At 34.7% G+C, this 22099-nt stretch overlaps 1 protein-coding gene across 5 annotated transcripts in view; it reads right to left on the reverse strand.

Moving 5' to 3' along the window:
• Positions 1-22099, reverse strand: part of UBR3 (ubiquitin protein ligase E3 component n-recognin 3) — a 118132-nt gene that overhangs the window by 31591 nt on the left and 64442 nt on the right. For 3 of the 5 annotated variants that reach the window (XM_076342641.1, XM_076342639.1, XM_076342637.1), the window contains 6 exons: positions 19213-19362; positions 18560-18693; positions 15276-15386; positions 12878-13090; positions 11942-12078; positions 6241-6326 (listed from right to left, as the gene is read on the reverse strand). In XM_076342641.1, the coding sequence (XP_076198756.1) occupies positions 6241-6326; positions 11942-12078; positions 12878-13090; positions 15276-15386; positions 18560-18693; positions 19213-19362 (831 nt within the window). The remainder of the gene's footprint in view (positions 1-6240; positions 6327-11941; positions 12079-12877; positions 13091-15275; positions 15387-18559; positions 18694-19212; positions 19363-22099) is intronic. The other 2 variants (XM_076342640.1, XM_076342638.1) reach the window with 1 other exon arrangement.

A 22099-nucleotide genomic window follows, 5' to 3' on the forward strand; every position in this document is an offset into this window, starting at 1 on the left:
TAGCTGACTTTGTTTTGCTTGCAGAAGTCTAGATGATGTGTTATTCCCCAGTCTCTCTCATATTTATGTTTTAGAAGGACGTAAATAACACATACTGCTGTCATGAAAATCTCTACTTTGCTATTTTGATCCAGTCTTCTCCTTTCTCATTTTATAAATTAGTACTCATGTTTACCAAGTCAAAAGATCACAAAACACAGTGACACAGCAGTTCACTGCAAGTGGAATTGAAAACATCCTTGTCTCAACTGCTGTGTGAAGATCTTACCAGACTAGAGACATTATGCCCTTCTCCTCCCAAAGTTTGCTGGGACTATCAAGAAGAATGTAGATGATAACAAAAAACACTTGACACAACCAGATGGGACTTGACTGTTAGTAAGGAGATTGAGGAATTTTTTTCTACTTGTAGAGATTTATATAGTCCACTTAGCAACAGCAGCTGCAAAGACCTGCTGACAGCATCCTCCCATTCATCACTGATCCAGTAGATTGAAATCAATGAAGAAAAAACGTGAAGGTCAGGAAAAGCCTATTAAGGCATTAAGACATGAATAGTCTTTACAAAATCTTAAGCCTTAATTGCTGATGAAGCAGTTAATTATCCTTGACACCAAACTTGCCAGTGTATGAAATCAACTTTAGCAATACAATTCTAACAGTATCTATCTTTGCCTCTCCCACGCTAGGTATGAACGGCATACCAAGCTTTTTAGGAAACAGTTAGGATCATCTGTTGGTAAGAAAAACTGCTTTTTCAAAGTTAGCATGAATGGATGGGCACCAAAGATCTGCATATTGCCAACTCCTAACTAAAAAACAAAACAAAATAAAAAACCACAAAACCAAACCAAAAACCCCAACCCAACCCAACCCTAGAAAACCACTGTACCAAGGCAAAAAGCATTCCTGAAAACTACTTTCATTCTTTTCATTTTCAGTGGCTGCAGAGAGCTGGGTAGGAATCTTTGCAACCATATTCACACTAATAGATTACAGGAAGGAAACAGTTGCAACTGAGCAATTAATAAAAGAATTAGGTTTTTCTTCCTACAGGAATGAACCATACTTAGTGGTTCCAAGTATCACCAGCCATACTGATAAAATGGAGACAGCTATTACTATCAACGTGGTTGAAAATTTTGATACAGAAGGAGCATGAAGAGCTTAGAAAATGCTTCATGTCAAGATGACTTTCTGTACTCACAAAGACATTAAAAGGACTGATTGAATTGATACTAACATCACAATCAAGACAGATGACACTGCTGAGCCATCTACAAATGCAAAACCCAGGCTTCAAATGAGCAAGAGGAGAAAAAACAAACAAACAAACAAAAAACCCCAGTGGAACAATATGGTTTCTCGATGGTCAGAACCATCACAGAAGTTATGAAGGTGCTGGTCGTTTTATTTAAGGCGAGCTTACACAAGCCTTAAGTACTTTTTTGATGTACACTTGTAAATTAATGTCCTTTCCAATCAATGCAGTTGATGCTGAAATGCCAGACTCTGCAATCTGTGGGAACCGTAAGGTTAAGGAGCTCCTATAGAGCGAAACTGAAGCCAGAGGACAAGGTGATAGAATATTTAATCCTTCCCGAAAAACCCTAGTCCTATCCTTATTACAAAGGGAAAAAGGAAAAAAGAAAAGAAAGCAGCCAGAAAGAAAGAATGAACTATTTAAAAGTTACAAGGAAGACAGGACTAGATTATAAACTCATTTATAGATAATTTAAATTTTGTGGAATTGTTCACCCACTATTGCAAGATTACCAGAGTAACAATGACAGAGAAAAACACGTAGAGAGTTAAAGAGAGATACAAAAGTCATACAGAGAAGTCCTAATTATTCAGCCTTATTATTGTGTTCTGAAGCTGTTCTATAAACACAAAACAATGAAAACAAAAAGCAAAACATCAGATCTCTTAAAGTTTATAAAACAGAGAAATAAGGCCTGTACAGTTGTTATATATCATAATTATTCCCTAAACTCCAGAGAATTTGCAAGGCTATAGACTCTAAAACTGTAACATGGTCCTTAAAATAGGACTTGATTTTTAAGTAATAAGTAAATAGGACTATGTGCATTTTTTGGTTGCATACTGTTTAGTAACACACACTCATGCAAACACACATACAAAACTTTAAACCTTAAAATGGCAATTTTACAGCCAAATTTTCTTCATCATTCTTCTCGCGCAGACTCTATCACTGACACTAACAGCTACATTAATCATTCTTAATTTTACTTCCCAAGAGCAGCTTCCCTCATCGTGCAATCTACTAAAACAGCTCTTGACCTATTTGCTCCCACCATCCTCCCTGACGCTTGCTGCTGTAACAGCTCACCTGGGACAACATATTCTGTTTTCTGCAATATCTAATCACCCAACTTTACAGTTGTTATAAGACTAATACAGGGTGGTATGCTTAATCACATGAGAGACACCTCATTATCTCACACATAAGAAAAACAGAAATGGGTTATATTTTAGATTACTTCTGCTGGACCTGACATGAATGACGTTTAAAAAACAAAAGCAGTTTCAATACTGTACAAGCAAGACTTTAACAAAACAGTATTCAAGTTCTAGATAGGATATGTATTTTTAAAATCGTTCTTTCCTCACTGCATAAGACAATGAAGAAGTTGAAGGTACATTTTAAGTGAAACTTTAAAAACAGGATTACCTCTTAGAAAAAGAAATTAGTATGGAAAGATAATAAAATCTATTATAGAACATGTATCTAAAGAACTGCCATTTTTTCTCTCTAAATGCACCAATATGGAAGGGGCAATGAAGGAAACTCATATAATTATGTAACGGTTTAGTGAAAACAAACACTGCTATATATGGATAAGTAATTCTGCTCCCACTAGTCATATTTAGCCTAATGTCCAATACTAAATATACTACTACTAAATGGAAGTACTGTACAGGTCTGTTCTAGGAGAACCCCATTACCTTGCATTAAAAATGAGTCTATTTTAATGCAAGATTAACTATGACTAATTTGCTACATAACAATTTTACAAAGTACCAATATAGAACATAAACAGCATGTGAACATTTTAACAATGAACAGATGACATTTATGTCTCCATGCTGTTTAAAGCAACAACACATTCATATACATAGCACCTTTCACCTGAAAGCTTTAAAGGCCTTCTTCAATTTTTCTGAAGTGCAAGATAGATACTAAAAACACCAACATGAACGATTTAGATCTATGTAAGAAAATTTACCATTCTACCCAAAAGCCTGGAAAAAAGCAGGTGCATTGTGTTTAAATGCTGTCCCTATCCTTTCATCAGAAATATGCACTAGAATCCTTAAAGTAATGCAACCGCTAAAGGAAAAAGCACTATTTCCACATACAACACACTCAATAAGCAAAATTACACAGCAGTTTAAAAAAGGAACAGAAAAATATTATAGTAAACAAACAAAATGCAATGTATTATAAGTAGAAACAAAAAATAAAAATTAAGAAATGTTATCACATTAAGAAAAAAAAAAGATCATCAACACATTTTTCAATTATAGGAAATACTCTGCCAATTTCAGATTAAGCCCTTGTGTGCAAGTACATGAAAACAGCCAAATCGCATCATGGGGAAAAAAATTTCTTCTCTCTAAATATATACACAACTCCGAAGACAAGGATTTAAAACAAAGTTTTCCTTACTGAGCTATTTTACTTTTTACATAGACAACTAATGCACAGTTTAACAGCGAATTTTGCTGCTACCAAGAAGTGATGTATTTCATAAACATTTTAAATTTTGTAAACTAAGACGTATTTTTAAAAGCAATAGTTGATGTAATCTTACTTAAAGCTTCTCGTTAAGACGATAATTTCCAGACTTCTCAAATGTGAGAAGTATCTTCAACTTTCTGTAAGTTTAGTTTGTTCCAGTAATCCATTTTGATGAACAGACAATATTGGTTCATTTTCTGAGACATACAGAGTTAATGGCAAAACAGTAAAAATGCTGGAAAAATAGCTAAGTAAGATATATGAATGTAAACAGGACTTAAGTTTGTCTTGTCTTGTTGAAGTAACAATCCGGCATAAGACAATCCTCCAGTGGAGATACATTCTCCATGTATCATTTCCAATTTTGTAATTCTCCAAAAGTAAATTTCTCCAATGATTACAGTATTCTCCATGCATTTCAAGACTTGAGGAATATGTATTAAAAATCCTAACTGATCTTTTCACTGGCTGTCAGCAAAAGGGATGCTTCCTTTTAAAATCAGGTCCTAAGTATGTAAGAGCCCTTCTTTATGCAAGATGATGTTGAAGGGGTGGTGTGGTAAGTATAAGAAAAAAATTAAATAATGTATTATATAAACCACTTAGTGTCAGCTACCAGGCCTCAGCTTGGTGGAATTTTTTTTTTTCTTTCTTTCTTAAAACCCTAAACAAACAAAAACAACTTTGAGGCAGTTCCTCCCTTGCTGTCAACTGATATAGTTCAAATAGAAACAATGGAGCTATACCGATGTACACCAAGGAAGCTGCCCAGCACTCTGTTGGTTCAATCATTCTCTGCAAAGTCATAATCAGCACTTACTGACATTAGTTGGTGATAAAGCACCATGAGAAAAGCCATTATCTTTTATTTACACATATATAGAAAGCTTTTAAATAGGTACATGCAACACAAATTTAATACTGACATGACATCAAACATTTCACAGTGTTTTAAGATGTAATGAATGTATTTCATGCCACTTTTATCTTAAAAAAAAAAAAAATCATATGGAGAAGATGAAATCTCCCGACTTTGAAAAAATATCAGTAAGATAAAAATATGACCTCACAGATTACAGGCCACTTCCCCGCACACATTCTTCTAAACTTTGAAATGTCAAGACTTACAAAGACCTTGTATGGCTACTAAAGCCATGTGAAAACGGGTATACTCTCATTATGTGTAAAGTGATTATAGATTTTTTCACTTTAAATATTTCAATATTTTAAGCTGAAATCTCCGCCCTAAGCGGCTCATCACGGTCTTCCAAATAACATGCCTGTGAAATAGGCAACGCATCCAGTAAGTTGCTAAAATTCAGAGAGAAAGTGTCCATCTTACTAGGTAAGCATGCAATTAAAAATATATTGTAATCCAAGTAGAAATTATCTGTAGAGTCTTGATTTTATTAAATACTTCAAATTTGCAAACAGCGATCTAGTGATGTTCTTCTAACACGTGCATTTTTCAGGTATTTTGCTCTGCTAGGAAAGGGAGGTAATGATGGTGGGGGGAGACAATGTGCAATAGGGTTTAAAACTACTTTTCAGAAATCACAACACATGAATGAAATCAATTGAACTACATTTCCTGGCAGTAACAGAAGGCTCTTATCCTGGAGAGGATGTGGACAGCATAGCACGTGATGGGATTTCTTTGGTGGCTCATCACCTCAAATGGTGAGGAAACCATCGTCCACAAATCATGTACCAAAAGGCAGAGATGGGCCCAAGCTTTCTGACATTTTTACTACTGAATCTGCTGCTACTGCTGCATAAGCTTGATTTAAACAAGCATTAGTAGTTGTAGTATTCTGGCAGGCTTTCCAATTTTTCCTGACAAAAGAAAATGTCCATTCCTAACAGTTTATACTCCAGTAAAAGATAAAAAGATTTTATGTTAAGGAAAAAAGCACTTCTGTCCACCAGAAGTGCTTTATTTGCCAAACATTAAAGGTTTCAGAACAATGAAGATCTGAGAGTTTCCACCAAAGAAAATGTGCAAAACTGTCCTGTCAGAGAAAGAACTAGGGAAATTAAAGACACGAGACGTGGTAGCTGCAGATTTCTAAGGAAGACACCCAGTCATGAGCTACATCAGCACTCGGAGAAACAAATTTCTTTACTATTACTAGCAACAGCCAGGGTGAAACAAAGCTTTCCTGCTTTACCCTTAAAATACTTCTAGTTTTACTCATAAAAATGTAAAATTATTAAAAAATATTACATGGATACTATGACAATTGATTTCTAAATAGATTATACTCACAACACATGAACAGCTCTAATGAATAATTTGTGCAAATTAGATTTCAGATTTCTCAAATTGCAACAAAAATCAAAGACTCATTATGGCAGGAAAAAAGGTTCTTAAAAGAAAAATGTTGACATAATTTAGAAAATGTTAGAAAGAACTAGACATCTTTATTCAATATTCTGATAATTTATATTGCACTTCATAACATAAAACTTACTTAAACATGATCTTTTCCCAGCTGTGCTTGCACCTCCTGAACATAAATTGCCTCCTCGATGGACCAGCTCAAGTTCCAAGTTTGTTCTGCAAGAAAAAATAAGAGTGTTGAATGGAACAGCATTACTCAAGCTTCTACGGACACAAAAGAGTCATCACAAACTCCCAGCATACACTAAATAAAAGAATGCCACGAAGTAAGCTTTAGTGTGAGATACTGCCAAAATATGACTCAGAATAAAACAAAATTTATCAAGATATTGCCATGTGATTTTAAGTGCTTTGATTAGCAAGTACTATATTGAGAGCTGCTACAGTTGTGATTGAAGAATAAAAAAAAAATGTTAATTCTGAGCCTTTTTTCTGTATGCACACACAACTCCTTGATAATAACGGAATTTATGTGCAAATCTGAAAAGACAATATACAGATTGGCTAAATTTCAATCAATCAGATACGTCTAAAAAGTGTTCTCTTTATTGGCAGGGCTTTTGTCTTGTTTTAAACAAACAGACAGTACAATGGATATGCCATCAAGTAACTAAGTATGAAAACAGTCTAAATTATAATGGAAGCACTGACCTTTATAGATAAGTTAGTTAATAAAAGCCTTGGAGGTTAATTCTGAATGAAACACTGGTATTCACTGCAGCTCATTAGTATGAAACAGGAGTTGTGTCACTAAATCTCTGCATGTCACATTGATGCTTTCTTTCTTAGTATTATTGTAATCTGATACTTAGGCACCAATTGTTTAGGCCAAATTCGATAGCTTTGTTTAATTTTGGAACTGGGTGTTTCAGTACTGCATTATCTTTTACCCTCAAGACTTGGAGCAAACAATTTACGTTATGTTCTCTGAGAGTTTGTTTCAATAAGTCAACATACATTCCTTTAACTGAAATAAAGGAATATGATTCTATTATTCTGAAATGTTATTTTGCTAATTTAATCCAAACTGCAAAGCTCAGTCTAAACATATTTTGTCCTTTAACTAAAAATCAAACAATTTTAGGTTCAATATAATGTGACTGAATACATATTAAAATCTATTCTAGAATTTTAGGCACATGATATATCTAAGCTAAGAACACACACCCACACACATATATTTAAGAAGAAACTACAGGACGACTATTTTATTCAAAACAAATTATTTTTTAAGAATTTCAGCTCCATCAGCTTGAAAGAATAATACATTTTTGATATGCAGTGTTTGTTAAGATACTTTCATATGTTTTTAAAATAGTAACATTTCAGAATATTACTTTCCCTAAGTTTGCAGCTTATGCCACCCATTTCTGAAGGAATGTTTTAATCCTCTCTACTCAGAAAAGGCAATTTAACATGGATAATGTGCCTGCTCAGAGCTCCATCTGGTTGCTGCTGATAAGGGCATCTGTGTGACAGAGGAATTTTCCACTCTTCAGGCGATTTGCAGTGCTCACTGAACTTCTAAAAATCTACCAGCAAGGAAGCAGGCATAGGGATTTCATATTAGTGGACAAAATAGTAACTGTAGATCAGCATGTGCTAGTTCATCATGGGAATATAAAGGAAACCAGTATGGTTTATTTCTACAAACATTCTGATACCTAATTTGTAGAACAAAATTAATGGCAGCCTTCCATTAAAGCCAAGATAATTAAGATTTAAATCAAAAACACTACCTGGATGTCTAAGAACATCTTTCTAGATCTAGAATTTTAAATTTCCCTTTCACCAAGAAATATGTACAATTTTACAAAACAAACCTCAGGGACAATTCTGAAAAAACTCTTCTCGATACGTATGAGGTGTTATATAGTACTTTTTGCTCTAAGGAATGTAAGGGGAGAGATTTCTGGAAACATATACTCCATCACACATATCATACCAACTCTCACCTCCCACACTTCTTCATTGCCCCCAGTTCCTCAAAGAGAGCAGCTTATAGTTCAGCTTTCCTGGAAACTTAAATATTAGCCTTTTCCTCTAAGACATCTCTTTCAAAACATACCTAAACTGTGGCATAAAAGTGCAGAGTAGAGAAAGCATCTTTTGTGAAACTGAACACTTCCCCTTTATAAAATGTTCTACATCAGGTACAGCCCTAAATCAGTTTTGAAAGAGACTAGTGTACCTCCTCCCTAATTCAAGCTCCCTTCTACCTTGAGGATCTGAGTACCATCTGCCCTCTACTGAAGAAAAGCAGAGCTCTCAGTGCCTATTCTGTCCTCAGTGAAGAAAAACTTGGGGCATCTGATAGAAGGGTGGAACACAAGAGTGGTCTCTGAAAGCATCCTTTGCTATCTCAGCCCCCTCAACATGAAGGAGAGAGGAGAAAGAAAATCTATGAGTGACTGTTTCCTCTATCTAGAAATTTTTGCGTCATTCATTGGAGCAACAAATTTTGTACAATACTGGCTTTATCTTCCTCACTCACAGAAAAAAACTGAGAAGATGGATTTTGCTCAGCTGTACAGACTCCCAATTAAAAAACAGCCGTACTTCATCCCTTCTTGTGGGCTTTCCCTTAAAGGAACGTATTGGGGGTGGGGTGGGGAGGGTGATTGCATATTTCTCAGAATTCGTATCAGGACAGAGTAGGGGGAAGTAAAAATGCAATGCCCTTTCCAGAAAGAGAACATATTTGGATGGACCTCCTCTTTCTGTTGGGACAGAAGAATCAAGTTAAGCACTACCATTTTTTCCACTTCACTTTACAAAGACAACATATATATGAAAAAACCCAGATACTGAGACACAGACTGGAAGGAAAGAACACAAGGTTCTTATATTAGTCTACAGATAGCTGACAGCAAAACCAAAAGCTTTGTTTATACAGCCAACAAAAGCACGAGACCTATTGCTATGCAATACAGAAACAGTCCTCCAAGATACTGCCACAAATGACAGCCATCAATGCTATGAATGTGGCGCTATTAAAATTAAAGTTAGGCACACATGATTTGTGAATGACACACTATACTAATCTCATAAATGTCAGCAAAGACAAGGAGGGATGCATACGGAAAGGGCATAAATTTAACAAGGTAAGACTGTAGGGAAAGGGGAAGGTAGCTAAGGAGCTGCTCTTCCAGCTGTGCATGCAAATCAGGATGCCAAGACCCTGAGTGCCTCTTTTGCTAGGAAAACAGACAGGGGCTAGTTCTCCCACTAGGTGGTAGAGAATTTGCTTGTAATTTCTCTTCTCTGCTACCAGTGACATCTGTCTGGGTAAGCAAAAGTGAAGTAAGAAAAGTCAGTTCCTCTTTTCCTGAAGCAGAAAGGATAAGCTGGGGCAAGTGGCTACATGTTGTTTAACTGGTAGTATTCCCATTCCAGCATGCAGAAGTCCACTTCAAAGCTGGCCTCCAGCTGTAAACTAGCATCTTCTAAGAAGACTGCAGATGATGTCACCTTCTGATTGAAAATGGAACATGACTTATAAGAAGATTAAGAGTGTTTAATTCACTTGCAAATATATGAAGTCACTAAAAATATCATTGCATTCAAATGCTTACTTAACCAGGAGCTACTTATCATCTTGACCACTTTATCTGTATGTTAGATTAAATAATGAATAACAGCTGTAGATGGTCTGACCAAAGACAATGAAATGTTTCAGAATACATTAAACTAGAAATGCTCAAAGGTAACTGGTTGGTAAGGAACACAAGGATATCATTACCTCTAAAAGAACTGGATGGAAATAAGGAAGAAACAGGCTGAATGACAGGCATAACTTCCAGAAAGCAAGTTACTTCAGTCTGTAATTTAAATTGTGGATAGTCCATTGTTTGGATACTTGAAATTAAATGAAACATAGTAAAATCATACAAAGAAAACTCTTTCAGTCTGGGAGATGACCAGCTCACTTATGTATTTATTTCCATAAATACAAACTGTAAGGTTATATTAAAATGTCTTTTTAAAAGTTTACCTTTTTTTTAACCTGTAGTTCTTATGCAATTATCAAGTAGCAGAAGCCTGTAAATCTGGATTGCTGAATTGAAAGGCAAGAGAAATTAACCATTTTGTAGCTGATCTGCCAGGCACCCTCATAAGTGATGTTATGACATGGTAACAATATGGAAGGCTGGATCCAACACCTGAAATCCTTCAGCCATGGATGAATGGAGAATTGCTGACACCAGTCTAACCTAACAAGAAGAGGTGGCATATCCTAATCTTAGTGGTCAACCATGATTTCTCTCTCCAGCAGTGCAAGCAGCAATGAAATGCTGTTCTGCTTTGAGGTATTTTTAACTCTTGGCATGAAAACAAAAATCTTGCGCTTAGGGTGTTAATATAAAAATCATAAAATATAGATATATTTAAAATATGTTTAGCTAGCATTTTAAAAATTATGTAACATTACACCCAGAAATATATTATAACACCATTTTTGTACCTTAAATGGCATGTCAAGTTACAATTACAAGTAATCATACTTTTATATGTGAAACATTAATTTTGAGTCCTTTGTATTTTTGGAAGGATATTAAATTGCATTGACCAAACACATCATTGCTAAAAATCTCAACATTATTTATCCTTGTATAGCATATACTGCTTAAAGTAATACAGAACAATCTTTTAACTTGCTATGTATAAAATTTAATTGCTCTTCTTAAATCAAGGCACAGTTAAGATATTCTTAAAGAATACAGATAATATTTCTTTTAATAGAATTATACAATAATCTAGGTTGGAAGAGGATTCTGGAGATCAGATAGTCCAACCTTCTGTCAAAAGCTGAGCTGTAGATTTGATTATCCAGAGTCCTGCCAAGCCAAGTCTTGAATATTTCCACCGCTTATATACTAAAGACAGTCAGCAACCCGAGTTTATGAAACTGCAGTAAAAAATGCTACTGGATGATATCACTTTTATGCTTGCACTTTCTCTACAGTCAGCACCTTCCCTGCAGGCCTCAGTAAGTCAGAGTTTAGAAAATTATTTGCTTAATGAGTATTTCAACTTCTTATGGGAAAACCCTGCATTACAGTAAATCTGAACAGATTAACCATTCAGAGCATCTTAACATTAATGGTATAGACGGAAGGAGGGACTGTTTGATTCTCTTGGAGACGGCGTCTGTGACACTGACAGCTATAAAACTGGAATCAAACATCACAGAGAAAATGCTGGTAGTTTTGACACTTTTTTAGAAGTCTTATTCACATGAAGAGATTCCTGGTTGCTGATGCAGAAAAGGCTCCTTCTGGGATCCCTATTTAAGTAAATAAAACTAACGTCTGGCAGACAGATTAAAAACACCCTGTGATTTAAAAAACAGCAATATGGCAGTGATATAGAAATAATCTCATTCTGATAAATAGTAGTAAAGAAGATTTGACAGTTTGGGAAAGGAAGGTAGAAAAAGAAATTCAACATAAAATTTCTATATATGGAAAGCAAAACCTTGAATAAAGAAGAAAACTAAATAAGCAGAAGACAAAATGTTCTCCAGGGTTTGCGCCACTGCTGCATATACTAAAAATGAACTGAAAGGCACATCTTTCCATCTTGCATATGCCTGCATATGAAAATCAGAAAATGTAACCTCGATGTACTAAGTACTCAAAAAGTACTTTTTGGAGAGGATGGAATATTTTTTAAATTTTTTTTTTTTAAAGAAGAAAACTATCTGGTGAGCAACTCCATTAGTGAGAAACACAAAAGAAAAAAAATATGTAAAGAAAAAACATACCCACCTGGCTACTGAATACATAAACAGAAAATCGTTGTCAGGTGATCCAGGACTCTTACTATAATCTGTATACTTCTTCTGTGTGGTACTTTTTATATCTTTCATTACAGATTCCATTTCTTTACTGAGATTGGTTTCAGACTATGAACAAAGACACAAAAAAAGATTAGTTAATTTTACCTGAAGAAATGCAATAGCTGATCACAAAGCGCAGCACCTTCATATTTATAAAAACACATTTGCAGGTTATGAAAAAATATGTATTAAAAGCCAATATTCTGTCTCACAAAGTGTTATAATATTCTGAAAGTTATTCTGATTTGTTCTGAATATGAAAACATCACTGTTTTGTCCATCTCCTAAGTTCAAGAATCTCACTGCTTGCATTAGTTTAAAGTATATTTGCATTGCACAAGTACATGAAAATAACAAAGTATCTCCATCAAGACTGGAAGGCTAGCAAAATTTAATAGAATTAATTCTATCATTCAGAAAGACCTTATGAAGCTTTGTAATACAGGAGCATCTGCAAACTGCTCTTTCTGTAAAACAAATAATCCATACCTTAAAATATTCTTAATAGACATTCTTTAAATAGCTTCCGGTTACAAGGATATTGGTGTTTTCACATTGTAAAGAAATGATAAATGACATGACTCAATTCTATGTAAATTACTATGGAGAGAAGTGAAAATGTACTCCATAAAAAATTGCATTAATCACATTTTGTCATAGCTTTTTAATTGTTTATTTTTAGTAGGTAATGCAGTAAGTACTGTAAATATTTTAAATTTCTTGATATGAAAAAAATAGTATGCTATCTTCCATAACAGAAGAAAACGAAGTTTCCCAGGTTGTCGAGTTTCTAAGAGGTCACAAATGCAACGTAACGTAAAAACTGAAAGGTAGAGGCAAATTAACAAGGATCTTTCTGCCTTACACTGATGCTTACTGGGAAAGTTCCCAGCTGTTCTTGAAGATCTTCCACCTCTTGTACAAGATCTTGCATACACTTGTTACTATGACTTTGCCAAAGGCTTCTTTCCACGTTGTTTCCAGGATAACAAGGAAGAACGCTGTTAGCAAACTGCCTACAGAGGGGACAGGTAAATTCTCCTTTGTCCACTGAAAAACCCTGGAGGACCTGGTCATTCTAAAAGAAAATAAAGAAGATGTAGCTGAAGTTTGCAAAAGATTATAATTTTTAGTTTGACATTTCAGGTGTAGAGCTAAAGAACTAAATCTAAAACCAAAAACTGTAAAGAAAGATTAATTGGAATAGCTCCTTATTTTAGTGAAAAAAGGTCGTAACTACTAGAGACTAATCCTCCAACTGAACTAATTTTCCTAATTTTTAAGCACTCTTCATTGTCAACAATATCCCCATAAGAAACTAGAAATATTTCAATGGGGTATTTTGAACATTTCACATGTGTTGTCTCTTTCTAGCAATTCCCAATAAAGTTTAAGACTCCCTTGATAACATCTCTTAGTTTATCAAAAGGCAATTTTCTTTTCAGCCATGAGAAATATTTGAAGATATTTCGCAGAAGTACAGGCTGAAAAACCTAATCAAGTAGCCATTGGAGGGCAGCATGACAAAAACTCTGATTATTTCTTCTTTACCATGAAGGATCAAAAAATGGACACAGAAGTACGTGTTTGGGAAGTGAGGACATCTCCCAAGTACTCCTGTTACTGGCAAGCAATCTTGCTTCAGCTTCATAAATTGCCTCAATGGTTTCCCACTCCTGGGAGAAGAGAACTACTAAGTTAATAGTGACTATAATTTAAACTTCAAGCAATCAGCCCAGAGTGCTGAGGCATTCTGGTGAGCCTACTTTTACATACCTTTCTGGATGCTGATCTCTGACAATATTATGTAAAAATTAATGTTTTATCCAGATGAACACAAGTCTATATAAATTATTTCAGTACTAAGAATGCTAGGAATAGTCAAAATTATTATGCACTCATCTAGGTAGTGGTAATACATGCTAGGGGATCAAAAGTTCACTTAAATAATCTAGAAATCTTCAAGAATACAATGAGATGGAATTAACAGATTATTTCAACTTTAAGTGAGAATCCACCAGAAAAGGGACTTCAGTGTCTACATGACGCAAAAGATTACTTTTCTATAATTCTGTAAAATTAGATTCTACCGTGAAAGCCCAGATTTTACTTAATTATCTTGATGACACAATTACCCCTGAAAGCATCTTTACAGTCATATGGAAAAGAACAATTCATCATGGGATCCAATAGAGGTGGCACAGCTTCCAATTTCTCTAGAGGTAAATTTCACAGTATGACCAATGCTGATTCTAAAAATACAAAGCATTGCTCATAGTTTTTCTCAAAATGGAAACAAATCAACAAAACTTATGAAAAAATAAAACTAAAGAAATATCACAAAGTAATCTTGAATAAAAAAAGCAGTTTCACATGCAACAAGAAGTCATCATTTAGTCTTTATTTTATTACACTAAATAATACAGAAATAAATGATTGCTTAAAATCTGATGACTTCTACCACTGCTGAGCTTGTGATACCATTCGACGGTGCCATTCAGAAGATCTGCAATTGGTCTGCGAGAGGTTGAGGGGGTGAAGTAGGCCAGCAACATCAATAGAACACTACCCTGTTTACTCAGACCATGTGAAAATAAGCATGTCTTTTCTAGCCAACAATTTCTGAGGCTTGACTAAAACTGTATTTTAAAACCACATATAGCAGTAAATTCCCAACAGTATTTTCCAAGGAGAAAAAAAAAATTGCATAATTCACAAGAGTTAAACTATTTTAACTCATTTCTCTAAACTGCAGGTATATATGTAACGTATACCATACATAACTAGAGATAAAAATCTAACCTTTTGTAACTGAATTTTCATATTAGGAATTAACCGAAATCACAAGTTTATATTTGCAAAATTCCCCTCTCATTTTTTCTTCAGTTTCTCTGTAATTTCTCACACACGTTAAACATCAAAATAGAAATGAAAAGTGTGAGAAATGCTTTACCTGAATATGCACACGAGAAAAAAAAACCAAAACCCAAAAAACAGTGGTTTAATTTTTTTGAGAACAGGATTAATTTAATCAAGTATTTTTTCGGATATATCAGAATAACTGAAAACAAAGTACTTTTGTTAATAATGTCAAGATGTAATAAGAGATTTAGTATCTACAGTTCTTGAAACACAGTAAAAACATCTTGTTCATTCATGTGAACCCAATCTTTCTTTCTCTGAATTGAACAGCATAAATCCAATTGACTTCACTAAGAACAGTTCAGAGCCAAATAAAAAAGATGATCTTCAGTTTTACTTACCCGTAAAGATTCCATGTAAGATTTGTGACAATCTATGTGTAAAGTGTGACCACAAGTTTGTACATAAACACCTCCTTCCCAGCCTATTGACACTGCTTGCAGGCAGGAACTCTAAAACAAAGCAAAAACAGTAAGAAAAAAGAACAACAATATATATAAAGTTATAAAAGTATTTACCACAACTTATTTTAAGATTTAAAAAAATATACAGATTTTTATTTGCATGCTATCTAATTAAAAGACATGCTGTGGGAATAAAGAAAAAAAATTTTTTTAAAGTATTTATGTGTGCTAACTTACATGGCTGCCATTACGCTACTCTTTCCAACAAAGAGCCAAACACTTAAGTTAAACTTCTACAGTTCTTGTCACTTGAGATAATGACTTCTTTAAAGAACCTCTTGTATTACAGCATGAAGACAGCTCTAACTCTACCATCTATTCCAACAGTACAAGTTATCCAATATCCAATGGCAATATACATTGCATTCAGTTTTGTATGTAACCAAAATAACAAGATCACAGCTATATAATTAAACCCAAATCCTTTATTAAAATTCAGTGTAAACACTTAGGGTTTTTAATGAGTTGTTGAACAGTATTGTATATAACACATCATAAAGGGAAAAGAGAACAAATACTTGTTTAGTGAATTGAGTTTTATATTAGGATTGTTTTGAAAACATTGGCCTTATTCAAAGACTGCGCTTATAGCCCACATGTCAAAAATCAAGTTACCTCACTGGTAGTTCTCAGAAAATAATGAACTGAAAAAACAGTCACCACTGGCAAACTTATGATAAGGAATTCTAGAAAATTCTCTTGTAGAATACCTAGCTATAGTCAGTCTAGTAATTAAATCTCCATTTCTGAAAAAAATAATTTCATACACAGATTGAAATGTACATTCTGGCTATACATTTAAAGAACAGAAAAAGATTTATGGCTACCAGAATCAGAAAACCATTTTTACTGTAGACTCACCCTAAAACAGTCTTTTGTATGATGCAAAACCAGGGTACTGCGAATAACCAACTCTGACTGATAGTTGCATTTTCTAAGGATACCCTAGCATCTCATTTTTTTTCCTGCATATGAGCAGGAAATCAAAACAACATTACAAATTCTAGCTACAAGACATGCTCCTATTTACCTTGCCTCAACCTGACATTCATAATGTGCTATGACCCTCTCAGGCCACAGAACAAGAAAAACTTTTTCTCCTGCTGGTTCCTGCATAATTTAGTAGACTGCACTACTAGTAAGGTTGTATGATATACCTGGATAAGCCCCACAGAACAATGTTTCATTCAGGAAAAGCATTGTTTATTGCATGTATTTAACAAGGCTACTTAGTAGCATTTGCATAAGAAAAAAACCAACCCCAAAGTCGTTGCAGAAAGGTTTTACTCCATTCTTCTTGAGTTCAGAAATAAAGGAGATTCTAAAGCAAGCCACAGGCTTGGGATGGAGCACACCGATATCAAGTTGTTGGTTACAGAGTACTATGTGATTCTGAAAATAGTCCTATCAATCTACTCTACGAAGTTTTATCTCCTAATCCTTAGTCATACCTCTCCATATTAAAAATAATCACTTTCAGTGATTTTTCCTTTAATGGGCAAGAACTCTACTCCCTGACTGACAGCAAGCATCAAATTTCAGCTAAGAAAGTGCAAAAGGAATCTCTATGGAGAGAATTGGCCTGTTTTGCCCAATCTGTATATAGCATGTAGCTTTTGAATATTTTTTTTTCTTCTAGTAGAATAAGCTAGATCATGTTTCATAACTTAAAATTTTCACATCTAAGTGAAATTATTCTCTTGCCTCCTGAAATCTGTTGTTAGAGGAAGGACACTTACTGGGAAGGACACAGCTGATAAACAAAAGGACTTCTTATTGCTTAGCTCAGCTGAACAAGATGCTCAAGACGCTAAACAGATGTTTCCATTTTTATGCCAAAAGAAATTTAAGGATTAGTTCTTTCATGCAGAGACATTTTTTAGCACAGTAGTGACCTGGAAACTTGAAAGCAAAAATAGCTAATTCAACTAATGTTTGAATCAGGACTGAAACTTTTGAAAGCAGAATGCATTTGCTCATTGCATTACAGTATATTTTAGACTAATCTGTTGGTAGTGTTACTGCACAGAAAGGGAGATCAAGTTTTTGAGCAACATTTTGCTTGGAGCTCCTTCCATTTGTAGCATGCAAACATGTAAAAATAAAGTTACAGTATTGCTTCAATGTTTTTAATCACTTCAGTAAGAAAAAATATTTATTAACCATTTGAAACAATGAACAATTATCATCAATGTCAAAAGAAGAAAAGCTTGTCCACAGATGCTTTCTGAACAAAAATATCTTTTGTTCAGAAATAATTTCCTGCTTACATCTTTAAAAGTTTTACTTTCTAGAAAGGAAATGTATAAAATTTGCCTCAGGAGAAGGTGCTTTTCTGAAAACATTGCCGAATTTTAAAAACTACATCAATTATGAAATTTAGTCTAAATTAATCTACTCTACATAAGCAAGCTTGGTCACAGGCAGCATTTCCACAAAGGTCTACAACTGAACAAGTCCTGTTAAGCAACAAGAATTGGCTTTCAAAATTAAGTATGAAAAGCTGTAATGTTGCTTTGTGAAGCAATGCAAAACTCTGCTTGGAACAGTTAACAGAACTGCAAAACAGAAATTAACATACCCATTAATATAAAATTGAACTTCAGTAATGTTGTGCAGAGTTGAGGATTCAGCAGAAGAGGGTGAAGTCTTCTGCTGGTCCCTCCTCCCATCCACTCATCCTCCCCTTCTCTGTAGTAGCTCAGAAAACTGTTACAGGTTAAAACAACTCTTTCCACTTACTCTGTGCTGCCAAACATACTTTTAACTGATTAAGAGTAATTCCTTGATCAGCTTTTCTGAATGGCCACAAGAAAACTGGTGTTTTGAAAGTAATACCTAAGACAGCAAAACCACATCTCAATTGTGTGATCACACTGAATTGTGAAATATCTTCTTCTAGAGAACATCTGCATGGATATTTAATGACTATATAGCCTGTAGATATACTAGATGCCTATGCCAAAAATGTAACTAGGGAAAAGCCAGACGCTATTTAAAAATAAGGACCCTATCAAATGTAAACACTTCATAACTACTGCAACATGACGAATTGTTCACTAAGTGTAGACATGAAACTAGGAGGACTCTAAGTTGTCATTTCATTTACCTTTTTACACAAATTTTTCGTAAGCGGCAGTATGTTCATATGAAATACTTACATCTTTAAAGTATCGCTGCAAAGTTGTAAGCCTTACATCATGTAGTGCTGCACAGGTATCCCAAGGGTATATTTGCTCCTCTTCAGTAGTTGGTAGTTTCTTTGGCTCAGTGCTATTGCGGCATTGTCCCAACACTGTATGAAGAAAAGAAGCAATAAAGAATGCAATGGATAACAACATGCTAAACAATTAAGAAAACAATCAGGAAATTCTGGTTTGTAACTACAATGTGCTTTGTTGATGTTAAACAGTAAAAAAAAAAAAAAATTAAAGAAACTAAATACTGAAAGTTGTTCTTTTGCACTTGTACATAGAGTATATACACATACACAAACACACATACACACATATAGATACACCAATGGCTATTTTATTTTCTTTTTCTTCCAATACCCGTTTTCCTGCAGGTCTATTATATACTGCTGGGTTTGCAAAAGCTAACAGGAACTAGGAGGGAACGAAACTGTTCGCTCTTTTCCCAAACATTTAAAAATTTTCTCAGTACCCTTAGACCTACACATGTGCCCCATGGAGGACCATCCACAAAAAAAGGGAAGACTCTCTTTCCAGGCTCCGTGAGACACAACAGTATTTATGCACACATACTAAAAGCTGCAGAAACACTGCTTGTCCAACAAGTCACACACTCATACCTGAGGATGCTTGTAATAGTACAACTAGTCCTGTAGGTCTGTCTTCAGTAGAAGGACCACTTTGTCCACAAATAACACAATCATATATTGCCTCAGAAACATGCTGTTCTGATGTAGCTACCTCCATGGCAACATCAACATCTGGCGATTCTAAAAAAGGATAAGAAAATTTATATTAAACAGGGGGAAAGAAATTCAATTGCATCTGCATTGAGGTAGTGAAGAAAAAACTCCCAAATAATCTCTTTAGTTTATCTACAACTAAAACATTGACCATTACTTGAAACTTACCTTGCTGCTTCAAACAAAGATACCCACACAACGAAGTACAAGTGTTCCCATATTCAAAATTATTCGCAGTGGAATTAAATATTTACTTCAAATTTTGTATTAAACGATCTCTTTAAAACGTCTATAAAACAGAGATCTAACTTCTATTTCATTAGATACTATATTGAAAACTCTGAACAGAGAGAGATTAAGGGCAATGAATATGAATCTCTACTAAAACTAGGTTTGCTCATAACTGACTCTAACAACAATTAGAAGGAAAAAGTTCATCTGAAGACCTTAGAAATAATTTAAAGACGGTTAGACAAGGTGAATGGAACATGCAACTAAAAATGAAAGATTTTTTTAAACATGAAACTTGGACAATCTTTAAAAATTTGGGGTGCATTAAGAAAGTAATTTGCTGCTATGCAGCAGACGTTTAGTTTAACATGTACTGTATACAAGACACAAAGATCTTGTTTTCTAATGGTCCACATTACTATTTCCTAGTTGCACAGACAGAAATGTTCAAGACTAAGGACCAGCTTCAAAGTATTGAAGCAATTGCACTTGATGTAGCTTTGTTCACACAACAGTTGGTGATAGTGGTTTTGGGGCAGGGGGCTAACCAAAATAGAAGCTATTTTATGTTATGTTACAATCCAAGGTAAGAATTCTTTATTGGCTTGAAAGAAAAGCACCTTAGGACTAGATGATCCTCTCCTAACTGCTCAGGAACACATACAGTCAGCCTCTTGACCTAGAATATAAGGGTGCTTTGTTTCTTTCCTAGAAGATAATTTTTCCAATGGAAAACACTTCCTCCCTACCTTCAACCGTGCCTTTTATCTCCTTGCTTAAGTAGGCCAAGGTGCTGGATAGAGAACCCAAAAACCTTGAGTGCAGCAACAGTCCTCATGCAGAACTGCTTTTAGGAGAGCTGCTCTCTTCTGAAAGTCCACTACAGGTTCAGCCCAGGAGGCCTGCTGCTATAGGGAGAGGCGTGTTGGACGCCAGGCAGCATCTTTCTTTCCTATGAAAAGCTCCATGCAATGCTCTCACTCACAGGGCAGAATCAAAATTACACTGTTTTAGTAACTATTGATTTCCCAGTCAGTTATTGAGGGTCATATGAAAATGAACTCCGATCTTCATTGACATACAGTTAATATTGTACACACGTCTATCACCATCTAGTGGCAGTCAGATGTACAATGAAAGAAAAAGCAGAATGCATCAACTGCAAATGTTTTTTATTTAAGTCCACACATCCAGAAAACCTAGGAGCAACTGTAGCACAGAAGGGAGGAAATAAACACTAAAGCTATTTTTTATATTTAACATCACCTCATAATTGTGTAACGCACACTCACGTACACCTGTGTATCAGAAGCACATGACACGAGAATGACTAGAGAGTTCCAGCCTTATCTATCTTTTTCTAAAATATTGTTAATACTACATAAAATATGCATCCATTCAATATTTTTAAGAAGTGTAGTAAGAGAATGTAGTGCGTCAATCTGATTTTGAACAACTCAATGGAAGTCCTCAAAAATCAGTCAACATTTAATTTACAAAATACCATTCATTCATCATAAATTGCTTATTTTAAACCTTAAGGAAAAAAAATACAGATCTTAGTATTTAAAGGGTGTTTCAAACCAAATCAGTATATACAATCTACACTTCTATTGCCTATGTGCAACAGGCACATAAAAATCAGGCTAATTTAATTTTAGATATCAATGATCAAATGCATGTTTCCTTCACAACTACTTAGATCTAGTGCTAGGCTACTTTGGCAAACAATAAAATTTCAAGGGAACTAAACTTCTAGCATCAAGGAAGACTTCCTAATAAAATAATTTCCCCAAGCTAGTGAAAGAAAACAAAGTCAACTTACAGAAAATCCATGGGTAAGAGAAACTGGCAAGAATTTAAAATCTCAAATAATTAAGCAGACCAAAAAAACCCCACCAAACAAAAACCCCCAGTTCTTTTTGAATAGACTATGATAAACCTTGATTACTGGCTTAAACTAGTTGTTAGCTTCTTTGGAAGATAAGACTTGGGCTATGGTTTGTTTGAGAAGGTACATTTTGGCAGCATAATTCCTGAAGTGAAAATATATCAGTGGCAGTCTGGAAAAAAGAAAGCAAGCTATGCCTATAGCAAGGATCTCAGTCTTGTCTTTCTTGCCTTCCTGAGTTTTGCCTCTGTGGAGCTCCTGTGAAAGCCACAGACCCTGCTTCACCAGCTACATGATCTACCTATACTGTAAAGGATCAGGACAAACCCGTTTCAACTCAAAACACTGCTGAAAATGAGACAGACTCTTTCCTGCAAACCTTGTTCTAAAATATTTCATTAATGAATATAAAGTAATTGGCATGTCTCCATTCTACTTCACTTTCAGTTATATATTTCCTGTTTCACATGGGGAAAAATAAAACTAAACTGCATTTTACTGCAATAATACTTATATGGAAGCTTAAAATGCTTGTAGCTCCACAGCTTTCTTTTTCTTTTTTCTCCATTTCATATAAACAAAAGTACAGAATTGCTTTGTGTTTTCCATGGCAACTTGTGAAGTATTTATTTAAAATGACTG

The sequence above is a fragment of the Aptenodytes patagonicus genome, chromosome 6 (genome assembly GCF_965638725.1).
Source record: "Aptenodytes patagonicus chromosome 6, bAptPat1.pri.cur, whole genome shotgun sequence".
NCBI lineage: Eukaryota > Metazoa > Chordata > Aves > Sphenisciformes > Spheniscidae > Aptenodytes > Aptenodytes patagonicus.